Source organism: Pezoporus wallicus, unplaced genomic scaffold, assembly GCF_028554395.1.
Source record: "Pezoporus wallicus isolate ANWC-B61680 ecotype Strahan unplaced genomic scaffold, APGP_CSIRO_Pwel_v1 contig_5542, whole genome shotgun sequence".
NCBI classification, from domain to species: domain Eukaryota; kingdom Metazoa; phylum Chordata; class Aves; order Psittaciformes; family Psittacidae; genus Pezoporus; species Pezoporus wallicus.
Genome location: NW_026640165.1, coordinates 2,212,434 through 2,226,447, shown reverse-complemented (window position 1 = coordinate 2,226,447; position 14,014 = coordinate 2,212,434). Strand labels below are relative to the sequence as shown.

Below are 14,014 nucleotides of genomic sequence, written 5' to 3'. Positions count from 1 at the left end.
TTTAAAACAGGAGTTAAACCCAAGCATCACTGATGCTTGTTGATTAACTGGTATCTTCATAAAATGGTACATTAGCATATATTTCTATCACTCAGCTTGGATAATGGATCAATAATGGATTGAATAAGAAGCTCTAAAGGCAGGATATAACCTTGACTACGCAGAACCAAGTAGCTTTTGCACCACTTTCTGCATGTACATTTCTCTTTCCATTGGCATAATGAGAAAGGAGATGCACAACCCCAGCACGGATTAAGGACTTCTTCAAGGCAGATAAGCCTAACAATTAAAGAAAAAGGCACCCTTCGAAACAGAACTTCATATCAGCTACTGGAATTGGGCACATTCCATATACATGTTGGGGATCTTCCAACGATGCCATTTGTTCACGAGTTTCTTCATGTATTCAACACTAAAAGGAGTAATGGGGCTGATGAGCAAACAAAACCCAAGACCACCCTCCAGCCACATTAAATATTTATTGAGCTCTCTCATTACAGAAGAGACAGAAAGAGAGCACAAAATCGAAAACAAAAGAAGAAAGTATGTCTTAATTCTGTGGAGAGCTGACACTGCAGCCCTTATGTGTGGAAGGTGCAGAATAACCCCCATTTCATAACAACTGCAAGTGCTACTTCACTACCCAGTTTTAGTGTCTCAAGTTTAAGAGCTGGACAAAGCAGCTTTAAAACCAAAAAAAAAAGAGTAAGTGCAGTAAGATCAATTCTTCAATCTTTCATTTCTCCATTAGCACTTAATTTTTACCTCTATGAGTTTTCAATATGAAAACATGACGTGTGGAGAATCACACACACACAGAGCAAAGTCAACATAGTTTTAATGGATCTATACGAGCCCCTCTTCTCCCAACATTCTAACACTACTAGGTCACATACAAGTACCAAAACTTGTTTTAAGAAGTAGGTTAAATACTAAAGTTAATCCTTTCAGAAGGAAACACATTTTTGTGCGAAAGTGACAGTGGCATTTTAAGTGCCAGCATTCAACTGGTTTAGCCTATCACTATTTCAAATAAGAAAACACCAGGTATGCTGGGCACTCATCCAGAGTTTTGGCCAGCAAATTTGGTAATCCCATGCAGCAGTGCAATGTTTGGTTTTGAAAGAGAGAAGAGTTCTGTCAGGCTGTTTTCTGTAACATTCATCATGTAAATAAACATGTAATTTTAAGTATTTAATTTACAGAGACTGGATAATTCCACTTGTTCCAAACTCTACTTGTTTAAATATTTGAATGAAGAGATTAAACTTAATTCAGTCCTAAAATCCTCCGACTCAGGCTTGCGTAAGGGCCCACAGTCCATGTCCAGAGATGCACTACACACATATAAAGATCTGCTCTTTCATTTTAGAAGTTGATAGCTTTGCCGAAAGATGCTGCTAGGTTTGCTTCCCTGAAGGCTTCTGACACTGTCTGTCAAAAGCAAACACAAAAAGGTGTAAGTCATTAATAGGTCATTAACAGTCATTAATAGCTATAAGCACATCTGTCTAACAGTGGTGTTCAACAGCCCGTTTTAGGAAAAAAAACTTACTGGATGGGCATGGCAAACTCTGGCTACATCTTCACATGATGCTCCATATTCCATAGCAAGGGCAGCTTCATTAACCATTTCTCCAGCACCCTGTAATTTAGTAGTATTTGGAATTAGCACAAATCTCTATGCAGTTGTCTGGATTCTCCTGAATGAGTAACAGCTTGTAAATAAGCATCTTTGGCTAAAAAAAGTAAAGGAAAGTTGTATAATAAGCAAACCAGAGACAGATTAGGGTCTAACTTTGGAATGTGTGGGACAGCAAAAACTGATGCTTTTCCCAAATAGAATTATCTGATTTCTCATTTTGACAAAGGACTTTTAATCAAAGTTCCGCAAGTTACTGACCCCACATTTGGTGACTGCAGCAGAAGGTTACCAGCTCTGCCAAAGTCTAACGTTCAAAGTGGGGAAAGAACTAAACCACCAATAAAAAAGCCAGTCATGTCTGTTCAGCTCCCTCAACTTCCAGGACTTGAGTCAGCAATTTCTGCTGTTCTCTCAGGTATTTGGCACTATTCTTACGACATACTCAAACATCCCACTAAAAACACCCCACCAACGAGAAAAAAAATACAACCCAAAACTGGTCAGAGAAAACAATTCACCCTGCCAATTCTAGGGGTAAAAATAAGTGCTGGGTCTAACACCACAGTAACAGAAAAGTGGGAAAGCAGCAGGGCTGCAGAAGAGAAGAGAAAATAAAACTGACTGTGGTCCTTCTTTCTGCAAGCACCACTTCTCTGTTGACAACTACTCTGCAACTGTGCAACACTAAACAGCAGACCCTTACAAGGCCAAGACAGCAGAACAATTTACGATACTTACTGAGCCTAAAATGTGAGCACCCAGCATCCTGTCTGTTGATTTGTGACTAAGGATCTTCACCATTCCATCCGTGTCAGCATTTGTCTTTGCTCTGCTGTTCGCCGCAAATGGAAATTTCCCAACTTTGTATTCTACACCCTAAAGAACAATGGAATCATAAACACAATTCCAGAAGTATAAGAACAGAAGCAATAGAAAAGTAAGAGACATATATTAGGAAGAAATTCTTCACTATGAGGCACCTGAACCGGTTGCCCAGAAAATCTGTGAAATGTCCCATCCCTGGCAGTGATCAAGGCCAAGTTGAATGGGGCTCTGAGCAACCTGGTCTACTGTAAGGTAGGGGGAGATTGGATCTGGATGATCTTTAAGGTCCCAACCCAAACCATTCTGTGATTCTGTAAGATGACACACAGAGCAATCCATAAGAACAACCACCGAAGGGTTAAGGGGGTATTAAAAAAAGATAAATTAGCAAATTTACAAATTAGTTAATATTCAACAATATTAACTTCACAGAATAGAAGTCATTAAAGAGAACAGTGGTCCCTGGGACAGTGGCACACCAGAGGGAATCATTCAATCATAGACCTTAAGCAATAAATTGAGATGCAGAAATTCTCCTGGAAAAAGTAGCCAGATAGACTACTAGACAATGAACCCATGCCCAAGGGAGGAAAAGGTTTTGCCTGAGAAGAAAACAAACAGTACCTCCTCTTTCAGCTGTTCTTCCGATTTACCAACCCAGGCCACCTCAGGGTGAGTGTATATCACAGAGGGTACACAGTTGTAGTCAATGTGAACTGCTCCTCCAGCCATCCCTTCTACGCAAAGAATGCCTTCATCCTCAGCTTTGTGGGCCAGCATAGGTCCAGCAACTACATCACCAATAGCATAGATGCTATCAGACCAATGAAACAGAATAAGACACTGTTTAAAAACATCCTAGCACACCTAGGCTACCTTATATAACAGTCAGTTTGAAACATGTTACTGAAAACTTTGATCACAACAGATTAAAATACTGGATTTCAAGAGAAATATAAAGTATTAAAAAAAAAAGCAGTTTCCACAGAATGACCACACTTCAAGTACCAGAGACATGAAATACAAGCAGTCACTTTGAAATTACAAAGCTTCAGAGGTTGACTAAAGTCTTTCATTCCTGAAATACACAGAAATCTTGAGTTTCCTTTTCAGAAAATAAAGATACATTCTGCAATTAAAACCAAACAAAAAAAAATTGTTTTAGTAGGTTAAGCTTTTAAAAATAATAGAAAATACTTAGTCTTACTTACTTTGGAATTTTGGTTTGGAATCTGTTATTGACTGGGATTCTCCCCCTCTTATCAAGTTCAATTCCAAGATCCTCAAGACCTAGATTTTTGGTAAAAGGACGTCTCCCGATGCAGACTAGGAGCACATCACAGGTTATTACTTCTGCCTTGCCACCAGCAGCAGCTTCAAGACTATAAAAAAACAAACAGCAAAAATGTTAAGCTGTAAACTTTCAGCATTGCATTTCCCCCACTACTAAGTAAGATAATCCAGACAGTGATCTATGGGCTGAATCAGTCATCAAAACACTTTGATTCAGCCTGCCCCACGCTTCTTCCTTGCAAGAGTTGAGGAATACAGGGGGAAGAAGGGACAGTAACTCTTACTACACTTGTTAACAACTCTTCAATGCAGAAATTCAGGGTATATTTCCACTAGCAAGCAGCATGGCCTGACAGGATCAAATTTGTACAGCAAAATAATTGGTGCAGCATCCAAACTACATATATTTTTGGGGTGGGCCATTTATTCAGAGCCAGCTTTCTTCTGGCACACAGAACCAAACACCTCCTAGCAGCTGCCCTGCACTGGGTGCACTCCTCAAGTGCATCTTTGGATTTAATTGCCCCTGGAACAAGTTCAGTTCACATGCTCTGAGAGCACAAGAACCAAAGCACACAGAGTGAGAATAAGCATGAAGTGCATTTCAACAGAATACTCCTGAAACAGAATGAAACTCCATCATCAGCATGGTAAAGAAGACCAAATCTAGCATCTTTTCAGTGGAGGACAGACTATCCCGAGCTATGTCAATACAGCAAATACAAGTCACCATATTAAGACTGCAGTGAAAAAGCAAACATTTAAAATTGCTTTTGTTAATTAAGTATTTCCTTCAAACTCAAACTACAGTTTCGGCATAGAGAATACATTAATGAGAAAGAACAGTAATAGTGTATACATATGGACTTTCACAAAACAAATTTGCTGTTAAGTTTCTGTATTAGCTGTTCATCTCCAAGTCTTCAATGAGCTCAAGTGTGGTCATTAAAAGACACTCCAGAGTAGTTTCATCTATTTCTAGTCAAACACAATAAAATCTCTGCCACGCATATTGTGAGACAAGAAGAGGTATGGACCGAATAACCCTTACAGTAAGTAGCCAAGAATTAATGGCTTGAAAATAAGTATCATGATTGCTTTTACAGTCATGTTCCATGAAAAGCATGATTTAGAATTTTTATTACTGATCTCAGTACACCAACACTGGTTTTGTACTAGCACAAAGTACAAGTCAAGTCAATAGAACCTCTCCTGGGTAAGCAATCTGGGACTCAATAAACTCAAAATTATGAGCTCTGTAAATTACAGTACAGGATAAAAAAAATAAATTTCATTAAAGATTTAAGTTTAATTCAAAACTTTTTCCTATTTAAAAAATAATGTCAGGCTGTTTGATGGACTGAGAGGAAAAATACATATATGGCATTCCTCTAGTTTTCTGTTAAACACTTACGCCACATCGATTTTTCCATCTGGTTTCTTGGTAGCACCAGTAACTTTGGTGTTCAGTTTAAATTTAAAACCCTGTTTCTGAAGAATCCGTTGGAAGTTTTTAGAGATCTCCATGTCAATTCCCATTCCACCAACATGGCCCATGAACTCAACAGCTGTCACATCGGCACCGAGGCGCTGCCAAACCGAACCCTGCAGTCACAGCAATATAGGGAAAAAAGTTTTGATAGGCAAACTTCAGATTTGATACTTACCACAGGCCATAAACTTTTGAAAAGAAGGGTAACACATAACAGCAAACTGATCAGTTTTTACCATCGTTACAGTGGAGAACAGAACAAATCCAACCTTCCCCAGCCTTTCCCACAAAAATGGATTTATTGCTGCTTGTTTGCATACCCAAAACTTCAATACTGAATTCATAGAAATAAGTGTTTAAAAGAAAGAGCTAACAAAATAATTCAGTACAGATTAGGTACAGTTTAGGTTACAGGTATAGAAAAAAATTAAAATCAAAGAATCCGAATGTATTTCAGAAAACCCAGAGGGAATTGCTTGTGGTGTTCTAATACTACATTAAGGAAACTATGCAATAAGATGGAGCCACTGCTGGTTGTGCATGTATTTTTAACCATAACCACTACAATCAGCTTCACACCCTATTTACCTGCAGTTACCCACATCCATCCAACATAGTATTTCACATTGCTTACTCTTTCCCTGCTTAACAGTCAGCAGGCTAAGCAGCTACTAAGTAGAAGTTTTCAAGCAGTTGCAAGAGCAGCAAATACATATTCTTTTTGGGCCATGTAGGTATGAGACATAAGAACTCGAACCAAGACAAACTACAAAGTCTCCACTCCTTTAGTTGTTAGACAGAACGTGTACTATCACATTACATTAAAATTTCTTGGGATTAACTGTTACACACAGGGATTTGTCCTGGCTTAAAATGGACTTCCCTTAAAACAGGAATTTCTGTACATATAAAAGCAGGTACAAACCTGTCGTGGTTTAAAACCAATCAGACAGCTTGTTCACTCACTCCCCCCATCTTCTTGCCCTCCCCCTGCTCCCAGAGGGACAGAGAGGAGAATCGAAAAGATGCAACTCCCACGGGTTGAGATAAGAACAGTCCAGTAACTAAGGTATAACACAAACCACTGCTGCTACCACCAATAATAATAATGATAAAGGAAATAACAAGGGAAGAGAATACAACACCTCAGCACCAGCCAACCGATAACTCGCCTCCCCAGCCTGACCAAGCACTGACTGATACCTTCTCCAGCCCCACAGTCCTAGCCCTTTTGGGTAACTCCCAGTTACCTCCTGGGCATGACGTGCTGTGGTATGGAATACCTCTTTGGTCAGTTTGGGTCAGGTGTCCTGTCTCTGCTTCCTCCCAGCTTCCCCTCCTCCCTGGCAGAGCATGTGGCTCAGAAAGTCCTTGGTCAGACTAAAACATCAGTGTTATCAGCTCTGTTCCCAGGCCGAAAGTCAAAACACAACGCTGCACCAGCTACTAAGAAGAAAAATGACTGCTACTGCTGCACCCAGGACAAAATCTCACTGAAAGATACTACCCCTCTTTATCCCCCCAAAAAAAACCCAACACCTGTATGTTGCACTCTCAATTCTCTGCTTACCTAACCAGCTGAAGAAGCACAGATCCTACACACACTTATCCCAGCTCTTCTGGTAGAAAAAGGAGCTAGCAGTCTATGAAGCCTGAACAGTTTCATTACAACTCACTCAGCCAAACATCTGTTAAATCACAGCCACACAATCAAGTGCAACACAAAAAAAAAAAACAACAAAAAAACAAAACACCAAACACTCTGTTCCATTATAAATTAAAAAGCAAGTGGTTTAAATTTCCTCTCACCAGTTCCACACCAATGACTCCTGCACCAATGACAACCATCTTTTCTGGAACTTTTTTCAGTGATAGCGCACCAGTGGATGACACGATATTATCTTCATCAATCTAATGACAAATCCACAAAGGGAGGTTTATGATCTCTTTTATACATTATATATAAAACACACAAAAGGTGAAGTGCAGGGAGATGCAAAAAGTTGCTACACATTAGATTACCTGGATAAAACACATTAAAAAAAAGTATAATTTAGATTTCAAATACGTACAGTAATTCCAGGGAAGGGAGCAACTTCTGAGCCTGTGGCTATCAGAATATTCTTTGTATTGACGACCTGTGTGCTGCCATCTTCTTTGGTTGCAGTGACTTGGTTTTTGCCAGTTATTTTTCCAAACCCAGATACATGTATAACCTTCAGTAATGAAAACACAGTAAATTCAGATTCAAATTACTTACATAAATATGATACATTTAACCTGAATCTCACCAACGTTTTAAAAGAGCTGCTAACACATACCTTTGCATCACCATCTGCTACAAACCACAAAGTAATTTTGCACTATACTTTTATGTAGTTTAAAAGAACAGTTCCTTCACTCTTAAACATCTCCTAGAAGAGAAGCATTCAAATTCTGCCCTTACCAAATCCATCCACTCAAATTATGTGGCAAAAATATGCAAATGCAAAAAGAAATTCAGATCAGAGAAAATCCATGGATATACCTCAGAATATAATCCAACTAACCTTGTTTTGTTTAAATAAATGAGCAATTCCACCTGTTAAGGCCTTCACTGCACCACTCTTCTGTTCCATCATCTTCTCCAGATTCAAACGGACTCCTGCAACTAAGGTAAAAAACCCCAACAACTTTAATCAAGCATTGTGGTGTTTTTATAGGAGCAAACCTAAACCTCTGCCACAGTAAGATGCGTTGAATGGCCCCACAAATGCTAAAAGTTACATTCAACAACTGCTACGTTATATCTGAAAAGTATAATAAAGCATAATACTGCTGTCTTATCTATCCATTCAAGGAGCAGACACGTCCCTAACCCTCCAACTGACAGATAAAGGGCATTATTTGTAAATCTAGAAAGTTTTCTGACCAGAAAACTATAGCAGTCACATTTGAGTGATTAAATTTACTTTCTGTGGAAGCCACTTATGTTAACAGGCACTGACCAGTTACTCTTCACACTCACGTTCAATTCCTCTATTAGCAAAATCTTTTCCATGGGCCAAGTGATACAGATGTGAGTTGTTCAGCAAGGCCTATAACACACACAGAGAAATGTGACCTGGGACATGCATTCATAATTTCATTGATTATATTACCAGGAAAAAAATTTCTCATGTTATTTGCAAAATACTCTCAGTATTATGAAAGTCTGACATGTATTTAAAGATGTGTTTCAAACACAGAAATTGTATAGCTCTTACACAAGTGTTTTATAAAAGTTACATATTTAACGAAAATAGAAAATAGTTAAATCCACACTTATCCTTTTGCTCATTTCAGCAGAGAAACTGGTAATGACTCTATGGGGATTAAACACCACCCTCCCAAAAGAATCCCACAGGGACAGACTTCAAGTCAAGGGAAGAAAGATGGTTCTGCCTGACTCACAGGAGAATTTCCTTATTACCTCAGACAAGAGACTGTCAACAAAAAGAGGATACAGAAAAACTGGATGAGGAAAACCTGTTCTGAAATTCCTGTTAAAATTTTAGCCTGAAACATCTGAAACAGTTCTCATTACAGGTCACACCACGGACTCAACAGCTCAAAGTGAGAAAATTTGTCTATTTTGGTCATAAAGCAGTCTGCAAACAAAACATTTCTATTAAGCAAGTAAAATTTTAATTATACTTATAGTTATTTGCATCCTCAGCTCATCTGGATTACAATTTCAATGTTTACAGAAAGTACTTCGATCTTAAGAAACTCCTTCTTAATCTTTTTCCAAGTGATGCATACAATATCTGCTGCTCTGAACGAAGTTATGACAAACTACATACACTTACCTTGGAAGGAATACACCCAACATTCAAACAGGTTCCACCTAATGTTTCATTTTTCTCTACACAGACAGTCTGAGGAAAAAGGAGGGGGAAAGAAAGATTATTTTAGCAATCTCATGCTACCATTTCCTTAATGGAGGTATCACAAATTAAGAGTTTGTGACAAAGACCAGGCATTTATCTGGTAACTCTTCCTCTACAAGTGTCTCATTAACTTCATTCCTAGATTGATTTCCAGGCTCAGATTTCCTCTTCAGTATTTTTTTTTCTAATTTAAAAAACACAAAATGGCTCTTTGCAACAAAATTCTCTAATAGAAAAGAGCCACATTCTCCACTGCACCATTTATACTTTCATAGAAGTTGAAATGGTGGTGTCCTACTTCAAAAATATACATTGCCTCAATTAAATGCAATAGTCTGTGCAAGGTGTTCCCCTTACAATTAGGAAAAAAACACATCTGCATAAATCAAAAACTGTAAATCACACAAAAGATTCCTAAAAACAACTAATCACAAGCAAACAACAAATAAATGGACCAGCACTCATTGTAACTGCATGAAGTAATCTTTTCTTGAAAGAAAACAGAACAAAACCCCCAAACCTTAAACATTTCCCTCTAAAACACGGTATCCTGCAAGACCCATTATAACTATTTATTTATATAACTACAAAGCTTGCCAATACCTAGGAAGAAAAAAGTAAAAATCAAATAAAGCAAAGCCAAGCAAAAATAAGGTCAATAACAATAGCGATGAAAAATATTTCATCTCCTTCTCATCAACCTGTCAACATCAAAGTGTGCAAAGGAAAAAAGCCCAAACAAAACACCAAGACAAAACCAGATTTCGGGGGGGGGGGGGGGGGGGGGGGGAAGAGAGTATCATAAACCTTTCCTATAGAAGCAAAAGAATTGGCAACTCCTTTGCAAGGCATATATGTTCAAAATAGTAGTTCCTTGGTTTATACTCTTAAGAACTCCAATTTGTGAGAAGTAAATGTCCAGGATAAAAGCTTTTCATCACTTCTTGAAGTTGCTGCTTTTGTGCTGAAGCACAGGTGATGGCAACATGAAGAGCAGATTTTGCCAGGTCAAATCCTAGAAACTCACTGACCTGCCTCTACCCTTCCTCCTGTTTTAAGCACACGAATGCATGAAAAAAATGACCCAGATGCTTTAAAAGCTGCACTATGGATCAAACAACACCAAACAGCTCCTACCTTTACCTCATAAGGAGGTTCTGCCTCATCTGCTTTACACCAACTACACCAAAAAGGCCAAGCAAAGTTAAAAAGATAGAAAATATTGCTGGCAATAACATGGGATGCTGTGGTAGCACTACAAGGGCTTAAAGCTTGTATTGGCAGATGCAGCACTAAAATTGAAGGCTGAAGTTCAGTAACCCAGTAGAGCACACTTGGGTTCTTCCATGGATGGTGCAGTTATAGAATCCATCTTTTTGACAGTCTTACAAAAACATCTCCTTACATTCTAGGACAGCATAAACATTTTTCATGTTTATTCAGTCCTAGAGGTGACACATGCAAGCATGTACAAGGACTTTGCCCACACTGACTAGCTGTGAAGCAGCATAAGGAAACTATTTTTTGCTATGATGAAAACAGAATCCAGGGCACTTTTTAACCTCCTTGTATATGGTATCCCTTTATTAATCACAGATGAAAGACCAGAGGACAGCACTGCTCCACGGAAAGCAGGCAGATAGCCACAAAAGACAGGTTTAGAATAAGCAAGCATGAACTTACATGGCAGAAGACCTCAATCTCAATTAAAACCTGTACCACCTTTAAAAAATCTGAAATGCATTACGCACATGTAACTCCCACAATACTCAATTAATAATTAGTCATACACATAATTAGTACACATCAGATAAAGCTGCCTCTCTCAAAAGGTACTCAAAGACAACAGAAGAGAGATGAACATAAATAAGTGTAAATGAGATATACAGTATTTCCACACACGAATTTTCACCTCAAATTCTCACATCAATGGAATTCCTCTACCCACATTCAAAAAGCACATCAGTTGAATATTGTTTTTTCTTTCTTGAGTTCCCTCAGTCTGTTCTTGAGGATAGTTTTTCAGTGCCCTTTTTGTCACCGTCTTTCTTTTCTCACCTTCTCTTCCACAAGAATAAAAGCCCACCTCAGTTATGACTTCCAATCAAAAATGAGCTGTCCTGAGCACATATGTCAGTAGCAGGGCTGTAGACAGTACCACATTAACATCTCCATTTCAACTTCTGTACAATTTGGGTAAGCAAGGTAAAGAAAGATTACTGCCACATAAACAGCGTCTGGTGGCACATGATGCAACAGAAGAATTGCAGTTTTTCAGTATTACAAAAATATTTTTCAAGTTCATGTGAAGGAATATTCTGCTATCTAAGTGAGATCTCATCTTACCTTAAACCCAAGCTGAGCTGCTTTGATAGCAGCAACATACCCTCCAGGCCCAGAGCCAATAACTGTGACATCAGCATCAACTGAAACAGAGAACATTTGAGTTATTTTTGTTTCAGCAATTAATACCTTACTGCAGGAATATCAGCTTATAAATTCTGAAATAATTCATGTTTGAAAAGGTATTTTTTAATAAAAGAAAAACAGCTATTTAAAATGATGCAACAATAAACATGGGTTAGATAATTACATCTCACATCTGAAAGTAACCTTCTGCACAAAGGTTGTGTCGACGAACTCATGCTTGGGAAGATTCTCTTTGGACACTAGAGGAAAAATTTTCCCAGTGAGAACAATCAGCCATTGGAATAATCTCCCCAGGGAAGTTGTAGATTCCCTAGTACTGGACACTAAAGATTTGGCAGGACAGGATGCTGGGACATATAGTCTAAATCATGGTTTGCCAAGGAAGGTTGGACCACATGATTCTTGAGGTCCCTTCCAAACTGGTCTTCTATGATCCAATAAAAATAGCCAGTCTCAAACCTTACAGGGGAAAATAATGTAAAAAGAAATGAAGGAATTGAATTCTGTCTGATCCATCCTATTGCTAGAAGTCCTTTAAGAACTTAACCCATGATGTCTGGATAGTTTATTGTAACATTTTTCTAACACAGTTTCTACTGACATTTAGTGCAAAAGATAAATGCTTACTAAATGCCATAAAATCAGTAGTTTATAAAGGAGAAAACATGGCTGAAATAGCTATTTATGGAACCTCTACTAATTACGAATGCAGCAGAAACTATGAACTTCATATCTAATTCGTATCTCAAGCCAAAACTACCTTTCAAATATTAATTACCATCACTGTTCCTACATTATATAAAGCTCAACTTCTATTTATAGCGTTAGCCTGCTATCAAATAAGGCAAATAAGACACTATTTTTCATCTAAATTTCCACACTGACATTGATTCCACTGTCACCTGGAAGACTTATTTCCAAGTTGGAAGCACTGCTTTGATTTCTGTAGGGGTTTATTTGGGAGGGTTTAGGTTGGTTTTTTTTTTGTCTAAAGAAATTCTTCACAGTTAATTACCTTGATCAGCATAGGACCTTTGTGACACTGCACCAATTCCCTGGAGACCATGATGAATTCGATCAAAACGGCTTCTCTAGAAAGGCAACAAACGTAAGTTTTAAAAGTTGAAGTCTACCTTTGAAGACAAGCAAGCACTCGGCCACACAGAAACCAGTTACAGCCACCAGCTAACTAAAACAGCACATGACTGAGCCAGACACAGAGGCCACTGACTGGTACCGGAGGTACAAGTCACTCTGTCGTTTACCTGCTGCGCAGCCTGAGCCGATCATTTCACCTGCTCTCACGTCAGCCTCGCCTAAGGCTGTCTCTACACAATCCTTGATATAGCTCTCAAACTTTGAGTGGCTCTCAAACCACTTAACGGCATTAATTAGACACCCACAGGAGGTCATACTAAAAGTCTTGTTTCACTCCCTTCAGCCACCTCCTGTACGTAGGAACACCTCAGAGGTGGCAATGGGACAGCACAGTCGCTATACGCATGTTTCAGGCTGATCACTCTGTAACTGCAGGATGCTCCTTAAGGTATCCCGAAGCCCACAGCGCTGCCCAGGAGACGGAAAGCGGCGCTCGGACAGCCCGCGGCTCCCACAGCACCGCAGTACCGCCCTCACCTCCGCCCGGCCGCTCCCCGAGGCTGCGGCCTCCCGCGGGCCGGGGCCCAGCGACGCCGCGGGGGCCGCGTCACCTCAGCCCAGCCGAGCCCGCGCTGGGCGAGCAGCGGCTCCCCTTCCCAGCGAGGGAAGCGAAAGCAGAGAAGGGACAGAAGCGCAGCCAAGCCCCGCGCCCGCCGCAGAGCGCCTGCTCCGGCTCCGCCCGCCTTCACGCCCGCTCCCGGCGAGGGGTGGGGGGCGCGTAAGGAAAGCACAGGCCATAGCTCCCAAGCGTGGCGTAGGGTGACGCGCCTCAGCCAGCCACCCGGCCGCCCTCCAGCCCCGCGGCAGAGCCGCCCCCACCGGCGCCGTACCCGGGCGAGCGCGCAGGATACGCGTCCCCAGCGCTGCATGTCTACGCCTCGGCCTGCAACCGCCGCCGCTCCAAGGACTCCGCGGACTCGCGCAGGCGCAGTGGCCCGGGGGAGCGGCGCCACCTAGCGGAGGCGGACGGCACTGACGGCAGCGCTCGGCGGCGGGGCCTGAGCGGCGGGGCGGGGCTATGCAAATCAGCCTCTGAAGGCAGTAGCGCGCCCCCAGAGCGGGGCTGCGTCGTGGGCTCTGAACTGAGGGTTTGGGTCAGTCAGGGCAGCGCCCAAACACGCATGCAATGGATCAAAATGAACGTGGGAACAGGCAGAGGAAGTCCGAATATTTCACTTTTCAGAATGAAACCGCTTTCATCTAAATGTATATAAATTCAATTTTAAAACACTTAAAAATACAAAACCTAAGGTGTTTCAT

At 40.5% G+C, this 14,014-nt stretch overlaps 1 protein-coding gene across 1 annotated transcript; it reads right to left on the bottom strand.

Moving 5' to 3' along the window:
* Positions 1-460: 460 nt before the first annotated feature.
* On the bottom strand, positions 461-13,714 carry DLD (dihydrolipoamide dehydrogenase). The gene is made up of 14 exons (XM_057417793.1): positions 13,585-13,714; positions 12,612-12,687; positions 11,513-11,592; positions 9,086-9,154; positions 8,263-8,332; positions 7,805-7,905; positions 7,328-7,471; positions 7,065-7,166; positions 5,178-5,368; positions 3,682-3,852; positions 3,095-3,284; positions 2,384-2,521; positions 1,556-1,645; positions 461-1,434 (listed from the first exon to the last, which is right to left on the bottom strand). Exons 1-14 carry the CDS (start codon positions 13,621-13,623, stop codon positions 1,369-1,371), a joined length of 1,527 nt encoding a protein of 508 aa, XP_057273776.1. The 5' UTR covers positions 13,624-13,714; the 3' UTR covers positions 461-1,368.
* Positions 13,715-14,014: the final 300 nt, after the last annotated feature.